Genomic DNA, 22611 nt, shown 5'->3' with positions numbered 1-22611 from the left:
GATCTAATTACTAACCTGTTCCACTTTTGCATTTGTCAGATTAGTTTTCTTATTCTAGTTATATTGGCATTTCTAGATCTAGGTCTAATCTTATTTGGTAAGTAGCTCCAATCATTTATCTTGATTTAATTTTCTTGTGCTCATTGAATAAGTTCATTGGCTACTTGATTAAATTTGCATTGGAGTAATTTGATCTAATTGGCATCTCTATTGAAGTAGTTTTAATTCGCTTTGTTTCATTTGGAGGTTTTCGTTTGCTTCATTGATCATTGGCATAATCTAATCTCATATTAATATCCTAACTTGTGCTCAAGTGCTAATTTCTAATTTGATCTTATAAGTGGAATGGTATCTTGCTATTGATAGATCTTAAGGTATTTCACTTTTGAATTGTATCTCACTTGAAGCAATTAACCTTTTTATCCATTTGCATTTCTAAAATTTACCTCTAAACATAAGCTTGGTTGATAGAAATTTAGTACAAACTTCCCTAACTTTCATTCAATTTCCTAAAATATTTGAGTTTGGACCAAAGGTTAAAACGTGTGACCTCACAGTTCTCTTGTGGCAGAGTCCCTTGTAGGAACAAAGACACATGGGTTGTACTGAAGTCCTAGGGGGTATTGTTAATGAGGCCTTAGCCTTCTCAACTAGCACTTATTGCAACTACCTGCTAATCCTTACCAAGTTGAAGTAATTGAGGGGAAGTCAAACTTTTTTTTTCTAAGTAATGCTATTCTATTAATGTAAATGGTAAAATTACAACGAGGCTTCGGCCTCTGCGGTGCTGAACATAGTTAAATCAGTATGAAACCAAAAACCCAAAAACATGACTGCCCACCGAGGGGAAACCAGTCTGAGTGTACCCAAAATCAAAGCCCATGCAGGGGTCCCAATTCATAAACAAAAACAAGTAAAGCCCACACAGGGGTCTTGAGTAAGATCCAATCAGAATGAAACACATGGATTGAAAAAACATTAGGAAAGAGCCCTATGAAAAAAACAAAGAGTCAGAACCTGGCTTGCACAGCTGTCAAGCGGAGCTCACTAGGCGTCTGGTGGATGCTCCTCCACAACACGACAGCCGTAGTCATCCCAGTCCACTGGCTCTTCCTCGATTCGACAGCTGTAGTCATCCTCCTTTGCCATCGCTGCAGACGTGCCACCCTGGCTGCCACCGACCTCTTGCGTGCCGCTTGAACAACCATCGACTGCATGCTTGCCGCCAGCCATTTCCTTGCCATGCAGGGTGCTGCCATGGCCATCTTTGTGCCTAAGCGAAGCTGTCTTTCTGTCCGTGTTGTCTCCAGCTCCTGTGTCTTGCGTCTCCTCGGCCTTTTCTTGCTTGCTGGTCTTCCCTTTCTTTGGTTCAGGTCCTTGAGTCCGTGTAGCTTGCTCCTCTTGCTGACTCAGTTCTTTGCTGAATGCCACTGTCATAGTGGCAATAATGGCGGGTCGATGCAGCGTGCTTTGAAAACGAAATTGGGTAGTGTGGTAAGAAGGGTGAGGGGGATCAGGAGGGCCAGTCGTGTGGGTGGTAGCATTCGCTCTTCTGGCCCCATATGCCTGTGCTCGGCCTCTGCCGTTGCGGGAATTCGGGTAATTGCCAGAGAGAGGACCTCTAGACTGATCAGAAGAAGGGGTGGATGAAGGGGTCTCCAGTTCAGGGGGAGGAGGCAAGGCTGGGCGAGTGCTACGACCTCGACTGCTACCGCGTCTGCTGCGCATCTTGTGGCGAGTCCGCGTCATTGCGTGTCCGGTAGGTTGGCTATTAAAGTTTTGGGCTGGGATGACAGTGGCATAATCAGAATGGGATGACAGTGGCATAATCAGAATGTGTAGCTGGTGAGGTAGAGTTCACTCTGGGATTACTGACGCTGTTTAGCCTAGATGCAGAGGAGTTCTATGTGGAATTCAAAACGCAGTGAGTGGTTTGGGTGAAATGGATGCCATTTCCCAAATCCACACAGCTAAGAAGCCAGCAGCGTTGCCCTGTGATTGTGCGGATGTTCGGCTCCTCAGCTTGAGGGGGGCAAGAGCATCTAAGCAGGGAGGGGGAGAATGGATTCTGGCCAGCGTTTGCCATGGCCTTAAGCCTGTTGCAGTTGTCTCGACTTGACCACTAGATTAATGGTGCCTGCAGGTTGACTGTGTTGTGCCATAAATTGGCATGGAAGAGGACGTGGGTGGCCATGTGGCTCGGTTGCCAGCTGTTCTCTTGTCTTATCTTCATTAATTTCCAATTAATCGCCCGCATCCGGGTGAGGGGAAGTCAATCTTTAGATTAGGCATTTAATTAAAATTTACCAAGACCACTTAATTTCACACACTCACTAATAATATTGTCTCATTTTGCGTTCAATTGGTTGTTGTATAATTTGGATTGTGAGCTAATCACTTACTTGCAAGTTTCCATTTAATATCCTTGTACTTGTTTATTTCAATTTTATGCTCATTATCTTTTAATAATTGTGTCATATTGGAGCATCTCTCTTTAAGTACAAGCTTTCTTCTCTTTCAAGTCCTATTTTAAAATCTTGTTGCTCATATTTCTAAATGTTCATAATCAATTGTGGTTTCAAATTTCAAGTCACTAACACTTGTCTTGCAACACTGCTCTTCTTGTAGCTTGAAAATCATTTTTTAGTCGCAAGTATCATAATTTCTTATTGAGCATATTGTTTCTTGCAAGTTATTTCTAAAGGCACCGGTCTCTCATAGAGTCATACATTATCTTGTTGGATATCTTGTGATCTCGTTGAATCTATCTTATTGATATTCATATGCTCATTAACATTTATACTTGCTAATTAATGTCTATAATCAAGTTACATTGAATGGTGTTGCCTTGTCTATATCTCCTAGACCTTGTTACCCTTAACAAGTTTTCCTTTAGATATTCTTTAGGGACTACCCCACTGAGCTTAACTAGGAGAGAGCCTAAACGGAGAGAGTTAGGAATAGGTGACAACCCCTTCTCTAAGCGTTTCGCCTCAAGGCTACACCTGGTGAGATTGGGGACTATTCCACATTAAGGTGTGCATCCTAGACGGCAACAAGGCCAATCTAGGGCACACTAGACCTAGGGCTTGAATGATAACATCCAAAATGGGATATCGTAAGGTTAAAGTGCCAAGGAAAAGGTTTCCAACAATGAGTATTATCAATCCAATGGAATATGAAACCTTCAAGAAGCCCTCAAGTTGAAGCTTAGCCAAGCTAGGGTTTCCTTATGGCAATTTTTTTTTTGGAGGAAAATGGAGAGATTAGCCACCAAAAGGAATGCTTTTGAGGCAACCACTTCTACTCTTGATGTTGAGTCCTTCCAATGCCCAAAATTCCTCTTCTAGCCAATTTTTCTCCAAGCCCTAGTTAGGCCGCTTATCCTTAAGAGGGCCAAAATAAGAGAGAGAAAAGGTGCAAAATTCAATTTGTGGATAAGATAAAGGTTGATCACCAATTAGGCAAGGCCAGTGCCTAGTTCTTGGGTGGATGGAGTCTATGGAGGTGATAGGTGAGCCAAGTCTTGGAAAGGAGTAAGGATGTTTTGATGCCCTAACACAAAACCCTCAGGAGTAAGGATGTTTTGATGCCCTAGCACAAAACCATAACTATTATCTTTGTGAGGGATAATATTCACTTGGGAGAGCTAATTAAAAGATTCACCAAGGGGATCGTTATTCACATTTTATCCATGAGTAATGCATACAATGATGATATCTAGCTTCTATACAATTGATCTTCAATAATAACGGTGCAATAGAAAAATCCTAGATTACCAATACATTCCATACATTAGACATAAAATCAGAAATTTATCAATGACAAAGCTCACTTACAAGACAAAAATGCATGAACAATCCTTTCATTTATCCAACATAACTTCTCCAAAGCCAAGTCAAGAGATCCAATAAACAAAGTACTCCATATATCACATCTTGCCAAGATGCAAGAGGCTGAAATTATTCTATAGAGGCCAAATTAGTCCAAGTGATGCTGATTGAAATGAAAAGTCCTCTCTTTATATGAGGAGGATGAATCATAATATTATCCTAAAAGCCCCAACTAACAAATTAAATCACAAGAAGCCCTTGGGTTACAAGCCAACCCACTAGCTTTTAAACATAAGTGAAAAATAAAATCCACACGTGTGAGCCGCTAGCCTTCTAGGGCTGACGTCATGCATGAAATATGCTCCAAGTGGCATCTACAAGTCCTATGAGGTGTCCAACGTGGTGTAGTAACATGTAAAAATCATGATTTGACCGTTGGACTTGAAATCCACCTCAATGGCTCTCCGTGGTCTCGAAATCTAGCTGGCGAACGATAAAGTGGTCTCCATGGGTCTCCAACTGCTCATAATGTCCATCTCTAGTTCAACATTGAGGGCTTTCCAGGTGCTACTTAGCCCTCCCAAGTCTCTGAACATGAGACCATTCTCATTTGGGCCATGAATCAACTGCCATCTCTCATAAGGCGCTAAGGTTGGCCTAGGGGCATGTTGAGTCCAGGTTTTTCATCTTGAAGAATCATCAAATCTAGTGCAAAGTGGCACAATGTCCTAGGTGCAAGAGGTGCCTAGGGTTGTGTGTGATGTGTTGTTGCTGCTGGGATGTCCGAGGCTCTCAATGCTTCACTTGTTAGTGTCAATATACTTCTCTAATGGCCTAGGTACCGGTGGAAAGGCGCCCTAGACATGGGCTGCTGAACCACATGACAATCACAACAAAATTCTAGTGGAAACAACCTGTCATTAGGGACAAAAATCATTATTGCATCTATGTGAACCAAGCTGGAATGCAATGGGATATTAAATACTTCAAATAAAGGTGCCTTTCCAAAATCAAGGCCTGAAGCTTGCAATCGTGTTTCCTCCCTAGGTAGGAGTGGCTAAAGGACAACCATATTAGGTGTTTCCAGCCCCTAAGGCGAAGTAACATTTCATTAGTCCACCTTTCAATTGATAGGTGTTAGTGAATAATAATGATGGTACGAATGGGAGAAGACTTCATGGCCAAGTGCCATGGTCAAAGGGATCAGCTGATGGCAATCCACATCTTGAATGTATAGATGTGAGGAGGGAGTAGTCATTGATGCACGAGTTACCAACTCAACCTTTGTTTTTCCACCCCTCTTGTGCGCCTTTTACTTTTTCTTGATTTTTCTTTGTATTACTGCTCATAGCTCAAGGGTTAAAGCTTGCTTTGAATGATATAGCAATTGTATTACCCCTTAAGGATGAGTCATTTCATTGCTCATCGGGGTTGGGACATGCAAGGGTTCCTTTTGATGATGTAATGGAGCAACATGTGCTTAGGAATCAGGTGATGGCCATAATGAGTGAGGTAGAGCTCATGCTAGGATTTTTCCCATGTGCTAATTTGTATGTCTCGACCATCTTTTGCATTTTGATATTCTTTCCTTTAATTTTATTTTGTGGCCATGATATGCTCTTTTTGTTTCTTTTAGCTGCATCAACCTCCTAGGGCAAAAATTTCGGGCCCTACCCAGTTATGTAAATGTATGGGTGCCAAATCCCAAAGAACCAATGGTCAGTTGAACCTGAAGAATGGATGTAATATAAGGGCTTGTAATGTATGATGGAAAGTGTTAAGTATGATGCAGGGATAGATGGAACTACACTATCTCAATCAGGGCTTCCCAAGTAGTGCCCCTCCTATACCCATTGAGCCATTAGGGGAGGTCCCATTGAACTAGGATCGAAGATTAACAAGATCATAGTCAAAACCCCTCCTTCGAAGTCACCCCATTATCCATATCAAATGCTTAAATGCAAAAAAGCATAAGCACCCAATTGCAAAATGATTAAAGTACCTTTTGATTGAAAACCCACCTTCATCCATGTGCTCATGCTGGATGAGTGAGAAATATATGGCTGATGCAAGTGGCGGAGGTATAAGGGCATGTCATTAGCTAGTGGTGGCTGTCTACATGGGTGGTTGACTGCCTATCACGGATAGGAGAAAAGTTTTCTCCTATAGGGTTACCCATTTTGGTGGGTAACATTCCTAAATCCTTATTAGAACATCCCTCTAAAGAAGCCTACTTGACCACATAGCCCAATACAAATATAAGGCATTGATCTTCCCCTTTCAACAACCCAAAAATCTATAAAATTTATGAACTTTATTATTGTTTTCAACCAGATCTGGAAATTACAGTTCTTAGTCCAGATTATTGTTCAAGTCATATAAAATCCAAATAACCATCTTAGACCTTGACTTGAAAATTTTGAATGCAAATCACAGATTTCCACCACTTATTTCTCTTTGGATTTTGCTAAATTAGCCAAAGAAAGGAGGCCAATCCCAACGCCCAATGACCACTAGCCCAAACAATGGAGACGAATAATGGGAAAGTTGGAAAGTGGCAAGTATAGAATAATCATGAAGATGCTACTTGAATTAGCATTTCCCCAATAATGCTCTTCCTAAAACCCTAAGGCCTTAGAGGAGGTCCCACTGGACTAGAGTCAAAGACTAGCCTCCCAGGTGAAGTGAGGGAACAAGAATACAGTCAAGATCAGTCAGTTATTCAGTTTGCCCCTTGAACCATATTAGTATGCCCATAACATTAAGTGAAAGCACATGATTGCAAAATGATTAAAGTGCCTACCGATGGATGATCCACTTTCCTTAAAGAAGGGATGCTGGATGGGAGAGAGAAATCTGATCAGAGCAAGAAGTGGAGGATCCTAGTATCATGTTATGTGTTGATCATATAGGGCTGCTGGCTGGCTGGCTAGCTATTCAATAAGGAGAAAACTTTGTCCTATGGGTTACCCACTTTTTGGTGGGTAATAGGCACCAACAACTAAGGCCATGAAATTTCAAAACCAGCAAAGATATAGCTGCATAGCTAAGGAAGAAAAATAGATGAAAAACACCTTGCATAATCTATAAAAGATATATTCATGGATGGAATAAGGTAAGAGCAATATGTGCTTTGGGAGAGCGAGGTGCCCAACATTCTTCTTTTTGGCTTTTTATATATGCCACATTACTAATCACGGGAGATGAGTTAGCTTTATGCCACATGTCCTAACTTGATTCTTCCCTTTCCTTATAGCCCCCTCTCTTTCCCAGTGCAGTCATTCTTATGTTCTTTTATATTTTTCTTTTGTGATTACATCATGTCTTTTTGTCCAGCACAGGAAAAATATAACCTAAGCTAATTATATTTTGTAAGAGATTATTCTTTTCACTTTAGGAGCTATTTTCACACTATGTATTGACACTGGATGTACTTCAGTCCCATTGACCTGGCTATTGTGGTTATTCCTTGGACATGAATAAGATTATTTTATCTTATCTATCTAGGGAGGCCTTGGCCTGGAGTTCTCATTAGGAGCACAACAATATCATGCAACTTCCTATGAGGTGCTATTCATGAAATCTACATAACTGAGTATAGGCAAAAATCTTTATATGATATTTAATCATTGGACCATGTGCAAGGGAGGGGTACAAAAATGAAGTATTACGCTAAGATTGTTACACACGTCATATTATTAATTTAGCACAGTAGAGTGCCCAACTAGGAATGGACATTACATTTTTAAAACAACTCCAAGGTAGGATTATTTAGATTTGAGGGGTGAAAACTTCCAGTATTAATTTGTTAACTGTTTTTCGTTTTGATGTCTCCCTATTGGAAGTTTTAGTAGGATTGAAACTAAACTTTTTGTGGAATTGATGTTGGGGAGTGATTTTATAAGTATGCATTTGTTTGTATCACGCATGATATACTGGCCTAACAAATCATTTGAATACTTCTAATTTTTTGATGTGTGTCACTTTAAGACACCTAAATTGATTAACTCTGTATTGGATTGTAGAATAACAAGCCAAATATGAGGCGCCGAGCGGGAATATCAGGTCTTCAAAATGCTGCTGCAGCTCGTGTACGTCTTTCATGTTTTGACTTGCTTCATACACATCTTTTGAAGTTGTATTCTTATTCCAGATGTGGGCTGTGGGAATGTATCATACGTAGCAATTTTCTGGGCTTAAGAAAATGGATTTACTTCTGTTTTAATGATTATTCTGTGTGGAATTTCTTTCCTAATATTATGAAGTTACTCACCATTCAAAATCTTCTCATTCATAGGATAAGTATAGGGAGCTTGGGGAGAATGTAGCTACCATACGAAAAGACCTTATGAAGGAGCAACTTGCAACTTTTAGGGCACAGCTCGAAGAATTTGCTCGCAAACACAAGGTGTGCAGATAGTTTTAGTGAGCAGTAGTTATTTAGTATTATGGAATCTAACTCCAAATTTGTCTATGGATGGCGAGTTGAGAGATTATAATGACCACCTTTGTTTGCCTTTACCTTTTGAGAGAGTTGTTTCAAAATAATTACTCATTTGCTTCCAAATGCCCATTATAGCATTGGAAGACAACTCTATCATCAGATTTTAGGAATTGTTTACTTGGCCAAAGGTGAGATGTGTACCAAAGAATTAATGTTCTAAATATGTATCTTTTACTTGTTTTACCTTCTTCGATGATTACCTTGCAGCTATGGTAGAATATATCTATTTCTCAGCTTGGCATGGTTGAACTCTTTGCCTTGACATTGCAGTCTCTAAGAAATAACAACAGATAGAAATGTGGTGCTTCTATTGGTGATTGCAGAATGATATAAAGAAAAATCCTGCATTCAGGTCACAATTTCATGAGATGTGCGCCAAAGTTGGAGTGGATCCACTTGCATCAAACAAGGGATTTTGGGCTGAACTGTTAGGAATTGGCGATTTCTATTATGAACTTGGTCTCTCTCTCCCCCCCTCACTCTCTATATTACCTAGTTGCATAAATTAGAGAAATCATCTCTCTCTCTCCATATTGCTTAGTTGTATAAATTAGAGAGATCATAATTCACATGTGATTAATAGAAAATGTGAAAAAGTGCAATTGTGGAGAATATTGTTCGTTTCAATGGGAGAAACATAATGAATCTAACTACAAGGGAATATGTGTAGCATCAGTAGATGAAGTAAGATAATTTTATGAATGTCCAACAAATGACTATAAAAGTAGGACAGTGGAACTAAAAAAGTACATCCAGAGTAGGTAATGTTGCCTCAAAATCTAGCAGGCCTTGTGAGAGGCCTCACAAGGTAAGGGCCAGACTACAAGGGAATATGTGTAGCATCAGTAGATGAAGTAAGATAATTTTATGAATGTCCAACAAATGACTATAAAAGTAGGACAGTGGAACTAAAAAAGTACATCCAGAGTAGGTAATGTTGCCTCAAAATCTAGCAGGCCTTGTGAGAGGCCTCACAAGGTAAGGGCCAGACCTTTATTGCAATAATGGGGGAGATTGCTGCTGTCACATCAGCAGTCTCTTTCCCACTCTTTAGTGGAATGGCACCAAACGGGAGACTTCCTAGTGATCTCCTAAATGATATCCTATTTTATTTGGCTCAAGGTGATGTAGATGTAGACTAGATAAAGGCACTCTTCAGTTGACAAAGGCACAATTATGTTTGTACAGGAGCAACATATCGTATACCAAGTCCTAAAAGAGGCATGTGTGACCTAGGGTTTCAAGATATAGATCAACAAAAGAATATCTAGGCATATAAGTACAGAGGAAAGGGTTTGCAAATGATGTAATCCACAAAGGAGAAGACACTCTCAAATTAAGCCCTAAGTTGAAGCCCTAGCTAGGATTGGGGTTATTCTAGAACAAAAATTGCTTAGGGAGGATGATGTCTGCCCTATTAAGGCAAATTCAACCATGTGAAATGCAAGATTTTGAGTTAAAAAGTTCATAAGGTAAAATTCAAGCCAATTAAGCTCCAATGTCCATCCAAGAATTTCCCTAATTGAATTCAGCCCTAGAAACTAACCCTAGCGGCTTGCCTTGAAGGACTTTGAAAAGTCGAAGACTTGAAATTATAGAAGTTTTTTGTATTTTTGACCAACAAAAGGATTCCCCATGCATATTTATAGTTGGATGTTGGAGTCTTTAGGGCTAAATTTAAGAGAAGGTGAATTAATGCTTGGAGTAAGGGGGAAAACCCTAGTTTTCACTTGATAAACCCTAGCTATATTTTTTGTGAAGGGAGAAATTAAATAGGGGAAGCTCTCTAGGAGATCCCCTAAGGATTTCAAGGAAGATAAATTTTACATGCAACAATCAAGAAAGATTTTCCATAAATAATATGCATTTAGACATGGAATAAAATCCCTAGCATTAATTAATCACACGAAAAACAATCAAAATCTACAATTAAACGTACAAATTTTCCAAGAAATAGCCTTCTTTGAATCCCAAAAAGAAATCTCCAAGACAAAAATAATTTTCAATAGCAATAGCTTCAAAAGGATCACATCTCCACTAGTAGTAAGTTATGCTACGCTAAGTCGAGCTCTCTAAAGGCGGCCAAAATCCAAGTGTTATGATGAGAAACAAGAGTGAAGTGATCCTCTATTTATACGAGGTCAATCACTTTCATTAATTTGCTTAATAGCGTTATGACAAGTTCAATTTTGTGTGTACATGAAGAAAATGGGTCATAAGCGAACCCAATAGCTCAATACAATAAAATAAGTGTTAATTTTTGGTATGTTCTATGCTTAGAGCAATTTATTTCAATTTTTTCATTTAGCTCAATATCAATTCCAGATTAGCAATCACATCAGCATGATAGTAAATTGCAGATAGAACGTAAACATAAACATCAGAAAACAAGCCAAGACAAGAGGACATAAGATGTGTCGCCAGCGAGGGACAAACCCCAATGTGGGGAAACCCTTGATCAATTCTTCTTATATATATTCTTCAATAGTTCAGTAGAGAGAGAGATAGTACATATACATCAGAAGTCAACATTTTGACTTTGTCATAATAAGAGCAGAGATCTTCTCTATGAAGATAACACATGAGGTAGCTGATCTGAACTCAGATGAAGGCATATTGCTTCAACTAATCCTCCAAGGTGACTCCATCACCATGCAACACCCATCACTGTGATGCACCTCATCATCATGTTGCACCCATCAAGCTGCTCTTCATCATCATTATGCTGCATCCTTCATGCTGCACTATGCTGTACCCTTCATTGCACTATGCTGCACCCAAATGCATACTGCAATACATCATCATCATGCTGCTGCAATACATTCTTGCTACTGCTATACATCCATGCCCATCATCACTGTGTTGCACCATGCAACACCCATCCTCACTGTCACCTATATGCTGCATACTGTTACTGTGCACCAAGCTGCACCATCACACACTCAATGCATACCAACCTTCGCTGCTTGCTATGGCTTACAACCTAGTAGAGCAACTAGGCTATAGTAGCAGACTCCTTCAACAGGTTCCATTCATGCAGTGATCCATTCATCCTTTAAACAACAACCCCACAACTTCTTATATTATACTTATGCCTAGGATATCATACCAAAACATAACCATGCTGTCTCCAACAACAAGTGGCTAGATGATTGTGCAAGACTTCTTACAGGACAACAACCAACCGCTTGTGACCTTCTTGTAAACAATGTGTAAAGTCTACCTCGAACAGTCCTCCTCAACTGCAGATTGAGGCCTTTAATGATTGCGTCCTAGTGCCTATTTAAATGTTGTTGTTTGGAGCCTCCTTGAGCTGTCTATACCACCCTCCTTAACTATGGCTTAGATTCTTTCATGGACTGTGTATGCATCTCTTTCTTGACTGCGTCAGGGCTTGTCAAGGGCCTCCCCTTGCTGCATCTAAACCCTTTATGAATGCAGCCTAGGACAACATATTACTGCTATATGTAAGTGTCCCTTCTTGCTGCCTTAAGTGTTGCGGCTAGGAGACTGTGTTTACTTCCTTACTGCGGCTAGGGTAGGATAGATCCTTCATGACAATGTTTAGCATTAGGATGGAAACGTTTAGCATCAGGACTTCATGACAATGTTTAGCATCTATCCTTGATGACAACGTTTAACATCTATCCTTCATGACTTCATTTCAATTAGAACCAAATTTAGGGCATATTATTAACTGTAAGTAGGGCTTCTTCATTTTAGCGTGTAGGGCTTATTTCCATGCCAGCATAGGTGTTTCTCCATGATAACAATAAGGCTTCTTCCATGGCTGCATTAGGCTTCTCCATTAGGGCAGTGTAGAGCCTTGTCCATGGCAATGTAGAGTCTTCTCCATCACAGCTTCTAGGGCATCTCATATTAGGGCATCGTATCACCTAGGGCACTCCTTCTAGATCTCATCTTCATCAAACCCAAAACATAATCAAGAGAGATCACAAGAGTGTGTGTGTTGGGCATGGAATCCCCCCAAGGCATGTTTTGGGGCTTAAAGCCCAAGTTTTGACCGAATATTTTTGTAAAAGCTCCATGAATTGCTGGCGCGGGGCGTGAAAGTATAATAGTCGCGAAAGTATAATAGTCACAGGGTTGTCCACCCTAGTTTTTGTAATGTAATGTTGGCCGGATAGACCTACCCATGGTTCGTAGATCATGGGATTGTATAAATAGAGCGAGGCCCTAAGTTTATAGGATAATGAATAACGAATGGAAGAAATGCATGAGAAGTTTAAGTGATTGAGTCGAAGTGTAAAGTGTGTATGTCGGTCGTAAAGTAGGAGAAGGCTCTGCAACTGAATGCGCAGAGGCCTAGTAGTCCGCAGCTAAGTGCGCGGACCCCTGCAGCTGAGTGTGCAGGGCAGGTCGAGTCTGTAACCGTTGGGAGAATCAATAAAGAGAAGTTTTGCTATAATTCTGTGTATATTTTCCTAGTTTAATGCATGATTGGATATAATTTGCAAGTATATTGTTTATTTACTGCGCGATCGTGTATGAATGTTTTGTATTGCTAATTATAACTTAAGACATTCAAGTAGGCAGAGGTAATTAATTAACAATGGAAGATAAGTACGACCTCGGGTAATAGTGCAAAGTGCAGCATAGCCCCGGGTTAGGGCTATGCGAAGGTAGTGTATCAGGTCATGAGGAATGGGAAGTGTGCGAAGCGACCTGCATGCTGGAACATACAGAGGACCAGTCGTACCTCCCAGACATCTCAAGGGTGCGGAAACCTGGTTCTAGCACCCTCCCATACTACTTCGGGTGAGACCTCACTCCGCGCTTCGCGGACTGTTGCCAAAAGGGGCAGTAGTACAGGGATTTGTTTGGCTAATTAACTCCAAACCTGGGTCAACAAGCCAACAAATGGTTCTGTTGCCGGGACCGAGATCTGCATAGAGATGTTTGATGTCGTATCACTGGAATTCGACAAAGAAATGAATTGAAGATTAGTTGGATAGAAAGATTCACGAGTTAGCGGCGCAGGAAAACAGGAATCCACGACTATCAAAGGAAGAGTGGTTAGATTGCTACTTGTATATGGAGATCCACGAAATTTTCTTTGCATCCTTCCCCACTGAGTTGTACGAGTGGATTGCAAAGTTAGCAGATAGCCAAGGAAGGTGTAAACTCAACAAACCTATTGTGTGGACTCTAGAATTGGTGCGCGGATTGGAAGCATTGGAAGATAAGATCGCGCGCACTGTCGATCACTGGCTCGATCGAATCATAGGAGGATTCATCACCGAATTTGCGGTAGATACTTCAGTCAGCTATAGTGAGGCAGAATGATGCTTCCTCAAGGGACCATGAGGTAAGTATGTTAAATCTTTGAACACTTGGATTAAAATGCTACTGTGTGAAAAGTGGGTTATGCGAATAAATTAATGTTTGGGGCTACGCGGAGTGGGAGAATATACAAAAACGAAGGTAGCACAAAACTAGAAACTAGCCCCTTGATTTCACCTCCGCGAGGGGGCAAAGAAGAGCTCGCGAAGGTCTCGCCAAGAAGTGCGATCAATCTGATAAGGTAGAGAATTCCACGCATACCACCCCCACCCACACCACCACCAGTTTCACCGTCTTCACCCTCGTCTTCACCCATACCACCTCTGCCACCACCGCAAAGCAGTATGGCAAGCGCGATAAAGCTACCAGTGTTCAAGGGAGTAGGGAATGAAGATCCGGACCAGTTTTGGTTCGTGATAAAAGTTGTATGGGAAGCACAAGGTGTCATGGACGACAATATAAAGAAGGCAACGTTGGTCAGCGCTCTGCAGGATCGCGCGTTGACTTGGTACATTAAGCATTCCAATGACAATCCGAATGCGGGGATCGCAAATATCCAAGCTGTGCTAAACAAAGAATTTAGCAGGCCAAAGTCCGAGGCACAGTCGATCATTGGATTCAAGGAGATCACAATGCTACCAGGCGAAACCCCGTGGGAATTGGATCAAAGACTGAAGTGCACAATTTGCAAAGCGAACATGACATTAACAAATGGGCAACACCGCGAATGGTTTGTGGCATCGTTAACACCGCATCTACGAAACGCACTATCACAACAAAGGCTAACCACTTAGGCTGAGGCTTTGGAGGTCGCGATGAGATTGCACGAGACTCCGATACAAGATCCTAACCTAGGAGTTTAGCAGATTCACGCGCAGTTGAAAAACTTGTGCTTGGAGATGCAAAGTTTGAAACAAGACAGGACAACCCGCCCAGAGATGCGCGATGAGCTATGGTGCGTAAAATGCAAGGGTTAGGGGCACGACAAGGACCACTGCCCGGTATTCGGGAATTAGCTTGCGGGAGGAGGGTCAATGCCACTAAGACTGGAGGCATAAGCAGGACCAAGCGCGGCGCTTGCACTTTGGTGCGCGCTTTGTCAGATGTAAAATTTTCTGTTTTCCCACCCCGGTTTTCAGTTTCACCTTATTTCTCACATGTAGTTAAATGCCCATTCCCATAGCCATACATTTAACAAACTGAAAAAATAAATATGGCTGAAAACACAAATTCTGGAAAATTTTCAGAGTGCTGGAAATTGCAGAAATAAAAATCAGCAATTAAAAACAGCCATTAAAACACATTAAAACCCTGATATTTTTGGTCAACTTGACCCTGGAAAAACCCCCTACAACTCTTGGGGAAAACCAGTTTGAGAGCTCTTCTTTATTTTTGGAAAATGCCTTTTTACAGAGAAAATTTTTCAGCAAATAAATTTCAGAAAAAACAGAAATTTCCAGCAAGCAAAACTTATCTGTTTTCAGCCCAACAGACAATCTGAAAAGTGCTGTACGAGCTGTACGGACCGTACGGATGTAGGGACTGTACGGACGTACGGACCGTACATACCGTACGGACTGTCGTATGGACTTGTACGGACAGACCTCGAAAAATGTGCAGAAAATCGCCTCCTCGATATTCGTGCTGAAAATTAATTTTTCCACTGTTTTGCTCACAAAAACTGCCTTTTTCTGCTTGTTCTTTATGCTGTTCGGATTTGCTGAAGTGCTGCCTGTATGTGTGCCAAACTGCTGCCTCTTTCTCCTGCTTGTCCAGAAATCTCCTTTGCTCTCTTGCTCACCTTCTCCCAATCTGCTCATGAAAGAATAGATGATCTTTTTTCTCCTTTTCCTCCCTTAACCCAACCCTAAATGACTTTTGGGTGATCCCTAAATCCAATGGCTGAAATAGATTTAGATCAATGGCTGAGATTAAATGCTCATTTAAATCTCACTTTCTATTTTTTAATTCACCCCACTTTAATAAAGACCCACTTAGTCATTTATTTCCAAAGTCACTTTTCCTTTCTAATTTTTCATTGACTTTATAAAAGTCACTTTAAAATTAGACTTAGTAACTTTATCACTTAAAGTCACTTTCAAATTAGATTTAACTTTATAAAAAAAATTATAAAGTTACTTTAGGAGAAAAATTAAATTCTTTTGGACACTTTTCCCTAGGCCAAAGATCAAAGCCTTAGGGAACCACCTGTCCTCCGGTACCAAATTTCAACACTCCCTCTTACCGAGGAAGGTGTTCCTCACCACACCCATCTTGTCTCTGAAGTAGACATGCTTGCCCTGTGGTAAGGCTTTGGTAAGAATATCTGCAACCTGCTCATCAGTGGAAATATACTCAAGCTTCACAGCTCCCTTCTGAACATAGTCTCTGATGAAATGATATCTGATCCCGATATGCTTTGACCTGTCATGAAATACTGGATTCTCCGTGAGTTTAATGCAACTCTGATTATCACAATAAATCACTGAAGGTCTCAACGGCTGACCAAATAAGCCAAACAACATCTTGCGAAGCCAGATGGCCTCACAACTAGCTAGACTGGCTGCCATATACTCTGCTTCCGCTGAACTTAGTGCTACTGACTGCTGCTTCCGGCTGAACCATGACACTACTGCTGAACCCAACCCAAAACAACACCCTGAAGTGCTCTTCCTATCAGAAGCACAACCTGCCCAATCAGAATCAGTGTATCCTGCCAATCTCACTCCATCTCCCTGCCTGTAGTCCAGACCATAATCCACTGTCCCCTGCAAGTACCGCAAAATGTGTTTTGCAGCCACCCAGTGAACCTTCCTAGGCTCACACATAAACTGACTCATCGTGTTGACTGCAAAACAGATATCTGGTCTAGTGTTGACCAAATACATCAAGGAACCAATCAGCTGCCTGTACAATGTGGGATCCACCAACTCGGAATCCGAAGCATGAAGCTTCTTCCAGTTGGTGATCATCGGTGTCGACATGGGTCTACAATCCTCCATGTGGAATCTGCTAAGGATGTCCACAATATACTTCCCCTGCCCCAGGAAGAAATGCCCCTCCTCCTGCCACACCTCCAAACCCAAAAAGTAATGCATCAAGCCGATGTCCTTCATCTCAAACTCCGCCGCAAGATCTCTCTTGCAGTGCTCTATGAGTCTCTCTGCACCTGTAATGATCAAGTCATCCACATACAACACCAGAATGAGAGGCTCCTCACCAATCACAATAAAGTAAAGGTTCGGATCTGCCTCACTCTTTGTGAAACCCATCCCCTGCAAGTATGCATCTATCCTAGAGTACCAAGCTCTGGGAGCTTGCTTCAGGCCATAAAGGGCCTTCTTCAATCTGCACACATGGGACTCCTTCCCATGCACCTCAAAGCCCTGTGGCTGCTCAATGTACACCTCCTCCTGTATGAAGCCATTGAGAAATGCGGTCTTCACATCCATCTGGTGGATCTTCCAACCCATCTCTGTTGCTATCGATATAATGGAGCGGATCGAAGTAGATCGAGCCACGGGAGCGAAGGCCTCCTCATAATCAACTCCCTCTACCTGGTAGAACTCTCTAGCCACAAACCTCGCTTTGAATTTCTCAATGCTGCTATCTGCAGCATGCTCTACCTTGTAAAGCCATCTGGAAGTAACCACGGATTTGCCCTCAGGCCTCGGCACCACCTCCCAAACATCATTCTTCATGATAGAAGAATACTCCTCCTGCATGGCCTCTCTCCAGACCTGCTGGCTAGCTGCCTCCTGATGTGGCATCTCTCAAGGTGTCCTGAAGCCACTTGGGCTGCCTCTTCCCTGAGCATGCTTCTCCCATAGGAGAATGAAACTCTTCCTCCTCATCACCATCAGTAGCCTGAACTCCTGACTGTCTGTCTGCTGTCCTCCTGCCTGCACCTGAACCTGTAGAGGCTGAGGTACCGTGTGAACTGTCCATCAGTGGACTCCCTAGTGAACTGCTCTGCATGCTGCCCGGAGCACCACCCCTCTGGCTCGGCGAGCCACTGCTCACTGATGGACCTGACATCCTCATAGATGTACCTCCGGATCCTCCTGATCCCTGCCCACTGGATCCCTGCGACTGACTCAACTGCTGCTGAGGGTCTGGCTGATCCAGATACTCTAACTCCCGTGACCTCCTAAAGGCCCTGTCTTCCTCGAACTTCACATCCCGTCTGACAACAACTCTCCTCTCTGCAGGAATGTAAATCCGAAAGGCCTTTGAGGTCTCACTGTAGCCCACAAAGATACCCTTCTCTACGGTGGGCTCTAGTTTGGTCCTCTTCTCCTTGGGTATATAGGAGTATGTAATGCATCCAAAGATATGAAGATGACCAAGATCAGGCTTCTTCCCAGAGAAAGCCTCCTCCGGAGTCATGTGCCCCAAGGCACGATGCGGACTCCTGTTCTGCAAGTAAACAACTGTGTTGCAGGCCTCTGCCCACAAGAACAATGGCAACCCCTGATCATGTAACATGGCTTTAGCAGCCCCTATGATGGATCTGTTCTTCCTCTCTGCAACTCCGTTCTGCTGGGGGTTGTAAGGAACAGTGAACTCCCTCCTAATGCCTGCCTCCACATAATAGTCAACAAACTCTCCAAGGGTGTACTCTCCTCCATTGTCCGACCTCAAGGACTTGATCTTTCGACCTGTCTGAGTCTCCACAAGAGCTCTGAACTCCTGAAACCGCTTGAAGACCTCACTCTTGGTCTTCAAAAAATAAATCCAGGTCCTCCTGGAGTGATCATCAATGAATAACACATAGTACTCATATCCACTCAAGGAAACATGAGACATCCTACCGCTCACATCGGAATGAATCAAATCAAGTATCCCCGTCGCTCTGCTGTCACTGCTGGGAAAAGGGGATTTGGCAAACTTGCCCATCGCACAACCTCTTCAAGTATCAAAGTGATCAGTACTGAAATCTGGCACACCTGTAGTGATCTCCCGCAATGTCCTCAAGGCTCCATGATACATGTGTCCCATCCTGCAGTGCCAAATCTCACACAGCTCAGAACTGCTAGCTCTGCTGTCAGTACTACTGCTCAATGCCAAAAGGGGCTGGAATGCAAACTTGTACACCTTTGCATGGCGTACACCTATCACTCTAGCTGAATCAGCTGGAGTGCCCCTGGGATACATCAACACCTGTCCTCCCCTGAACAGTACCTCATATCCTCTATCCTCCAAAGCTGAGACAGATATGAGGTTCTTCCTCATCCCTGGCACATAAAGAACATCTGACACTTTCAAGGGAGGTCTGGACTCCCTCTGAAATGTCAGTGTACCCACCCCGACTGCTCTAACAACTCTGTCATCACCGAGTACTACCTCAATATCAGTGCCACTCTCTGAAAGCTCTGAGAAGTACTCCCGGACTCCTGTCATGTGGCGTGAAGCCCCACTGTCCACATACCAGATACCTGTAGATGCTCCGCTAATCGAGGGAAAAGCATGCTCCCTCTGAACCTGTGTGGCAGGTGATCCTGCACTAGAGGACTCACATGTAATGAACGCAAACTCCCGGTCAAAACGACCTGCAAAGTCCTCAATCTCAGCTGAAGCTGCCACATCCGGGTTCTTCCCCTTCTTCTTCTTCTTCTCCGGACACACAACTACATAGTGTCCCATCTTTTGACAATTCCAACACTTCACTTTGGAATAGTCCTTCTGTGAGTTACCCTGTTTACCTTTACCTTTGCCTTTGCCTCCACCACCGCTTGTGGAAGCCTGCTTCTTCCCTTTGCCTTTCTTGCCTCCTGCCACCAGTGCTACGTCCTCATCCTGCTCAACTGGCTTGGCTGCCCCAAGCTGTCCTTTCCTGATCTCTGTCTGAATACAATCATCCCAAAACCTCTCCCACGTGGGAAGGGTCTCACGTGCACAAACCCCATCAACAAAGTTCAGCCATGAACGGGGGAGGCCATTCACTGCAATACGCACCAACTCAGTGGATGGAATGGCCTCTCCAATCGCTGCCAACTCATCTCTCACATTGGTAATCTTTGTGAGATATCCAGCTGCACTATCATTCCCCATCTTAATGTTCTTCAACTTCTCCTTCAGGACCATCTTCCGGTTCTCATTGGTACTCTGGTAGAGATTGGACAATGTTGTCCACATCTCATGGGCATTGCTCTTTCCTCTCACATGAGGAATGCAATGGTCTTTGATTCCGTCTAGAATCAGCCTTTTACCCTTGTTGTTCTTTCTATTATAAGCTGCCAACTGAGTAGCATCAGTAGGCACAACAACAGGGTGCTGTGCTGTATGCACCATGATATCCCAGACTTCTGCCTCTTCAAAGATACTCTGCATTCTCTCCTTCCAAACGCTGTAATTTGTATGCCCATCCAACCTATCCTCCACCCTCAATCCCAATGACATCTTGCTGTCCTAAAACTGAAAAATAGCACTGCTGTGGTAAAGATAAAACTGGTGTTTATGAAAAATCAGCTTGTTGGAATTTTCTGAGTGAAAAAATCAGCAGCTGTCTTTTTTTTTTCTTTTGCTGTCCCAAACTGCCCTTCAGCACTCAAGCTCCGATACCATGTAAAATTTTCTGTTTTCCCACCCCGGTTTTCAGTTTCACCTTATTTCTCCCATGTAGTTAAATGCCCATTCCCATAGCCATACATTTAACAGACTGAAAAAATAAATATGGCTGAAAACACAAATTCTGGAAATTTTTCAGAGTACTGGAAATTGCAGAAATAAAAATCAGCAATTAAAAACAACCATTAAAACACATTAAAACGCTGATATTTTTGGTCAACTTGACCCTGGAAAAACCCCCTACAACTCTTGGGGAAAACCAGTTTGAGAGCTCTTCTTTATTTCTGGAAAATGCCTTTTTACAGAGAAAATTTTCAGCAAATAAATTTTAGCAAAAACAGAAATTTCCAGCAAGCAAAACTTATCTGTTTTCAGCCCAACAGACAATCTGAAAAGTGCTGTACGAGCTGTACGGACCGTACAGATGTACGGATTGTACGGACGTACGGATGTACGGACCGTACGGACTGTACAGACGACCGTACTGACTTGTACAGACAGACCTCGAAAAATGTGCAGAAAATCGCCTCCTCGATATTCGTGCTGAAAATTAATTTTTCTACTGTTTTGCTCACAAAAACTGCCTTTTTCTGCTTGTTCTTTATGTTGTTCAGATTTGCTGAAGTGCTGCCTGTATGTGTGCCAAACTGCTGCCTCTTTCTCCTCCTTGTCCAGAAATCTCCCTTGCTCTCTTGCTCACCTTCTCCCAATCTGCTCATGAAAGAATAGATGATCTTTTTTCTCCTTTTCCTCCCTTAACCCAACCCTAAATGACTTTTGGGTGATCCCTAAATCCAATGGCTGAAATAGATTTAGATCAATGGCTGAGATTAAATGCTCATTTAAATCTCACTTTCTATTTTTTAATTCACCCCACTTTAATAAAGACCCACTTAGTCATTTATTTCCAAAGTCACTTTTCCTTTCTAATTTTTCATTGACTTTATAAAAGTCACTTTAAAATTAGACTTAGTAACTTTATCACTTAAAGTCACTTTCAAATTAGATTTAACTTTATAAAAAAAATTATAAAGTTACTTTAGGAGAAAAATTAAATTCTTTTGGACACTTTTCCCTAGGCCAAAGATCAAAGCCTTAGGGAACCACCTGTCCTCCGGTACCAAATTTCAACATCAGATAGGAGGAAAGCATGCTACAGATAACTGCCATCTATTACAGAAGTATACGCAGAATTCACGACAATTATTCTATAATTTCTACAGGTCAGTAGGACATGATGAGTGCACTTGTAGAAGTTATGAGCTAATGATGGATCGAACTCCTACTCACAGAGTTCAGGCCGAAACACAGCTCCTCGATCAAAACGCAGGAATGGCGCACACAGGATTTCAGGGGCGCGGACGAGGCCGAGGTGGAGGGGTGCTAGGAAGAGGTCGTGGACAACTGATATGTTACAATTGCGGAGGGCCAGGGCATTATGCCCGCGATTGTACGAATCCAACGCGACCATCGTGCTTGTATTGCACGTTGTTTGATCATGAGACGAAGAATTGTCCTACACTGATAGCAAGGTTGCGCGATAAAGGAGCACTCCAACCTCCCCCAACTAAGAACCTGCAAATGATGAGGTCTGAGTCGCGTGAGGAAGACCCCAATGTAAATATCGTGCTCCGAAGTGGTATTACGACAGGGGATGACAAAGGCAAGCAAGTTGAAGAAAGTGCCTGGGTTCGCAAGGCTCCAATGAAGGAACCAGAATTTGATTTGGAGCGCGCTAAGGAGACCTTCATGGAAGCTAAGAGGAGCTTTGCTGAAGCCTCCACTTCAGGAAGTAATAACAGACTGGAGCCGAAAATGGACCCATTGATGCTCACTACGTTCTTGGAGACATGCATGAAGCTGCTGCGCGACAAGGCTGTAAAGGGGCTGCAAGAAGTCATAACTAGACGAGCTGGGATTGCGCTAGGAGAACCGCGCGTAGTCCGGAAGCTCGGGAAGCACATGACGTGAACATGAAGGGAAATGAGATTGACCGCGTAGATTGGGGAATATGAGATGGACCAAATGATTCTGGAACTAGGATCAGACGCGAGCATCCTGCCAAAACAAACATGGGAGCGCATGGGCAGGAAGCAGAGGTAGAAGAGGGGGGTGTGGACCCACAAACCGCGTCCACATAGTTGAAGTGCCAACACCTAGCCGAGTAGACAGGGTCGCGCAAGAAGGTCAAGGCATCGAAGTTGACTATTGACCCAATCATCGTCGCTGAGGGTGATCTGAATGACATCGGCGAGACAGTGCGCGATGTCACCTCTGAGGCCCTCCAAAATTTCATGCAGGAGAACCAGATTGTGTTGGGGGCCCTCAGAGCGCAGCTACATGAGTTGCAGGTGCGCACTCCTCAGGCTGGTACGCTTTCAACCAACCTCGCAGTCGGAA

The 22611-nt window shown here is 42.6% G+C and overlaps 1 protein-coding gene across 1 annotated transcript in view; it reads left to right on the top strand.

Moving 5' to 3' along the window:
• The window catches only part of LOC149250022 (vacuolar protein sorting-associated protein 22 homolog 1-like), a 117086-nt gene that overhangs the window by 30829 nt on the left and 63646 nt on the right, over positions 1-22611 (top strand). Inside the window, exons 2-4 of the mRNA XM_089458897.1 lie at positions 7859-7924; positions 8131-8241; positions 8661-8796. Of these exons, the coding sequence (XP_089315023.1) occupies positions 7874-7924; positions 8131-8241; positions 8661-8796 (298 nt within the window). The 5' untranslated portion in view covers positions 7859-7873. The remainder of the gene's footprint in view (positions 1-7858; positions 7925-8130; positions 8242-8660; positions 8797-22611) is intronic.

Source organism: Pinus tabuliformis, chromosome 7 (assembly GCF_031772625.1).
Source record: "Pinus tabuliformis cultivar Carrire ecotype Pingquan chromosome 7, CPIR1, whole genome shotgun sequence".
Lineage (NCBI taxonomy): Eukaryota > Viridiplantae > Streptophyta > Pinopsida > Pinales > Pinaceae > Pinus > Pinus tabuliformis.
The sequence above is the reverse complement of the archived record's forward strand: the minus strand, read 5'-3'. Positions and strand labels throughout refer to the sequence as shown.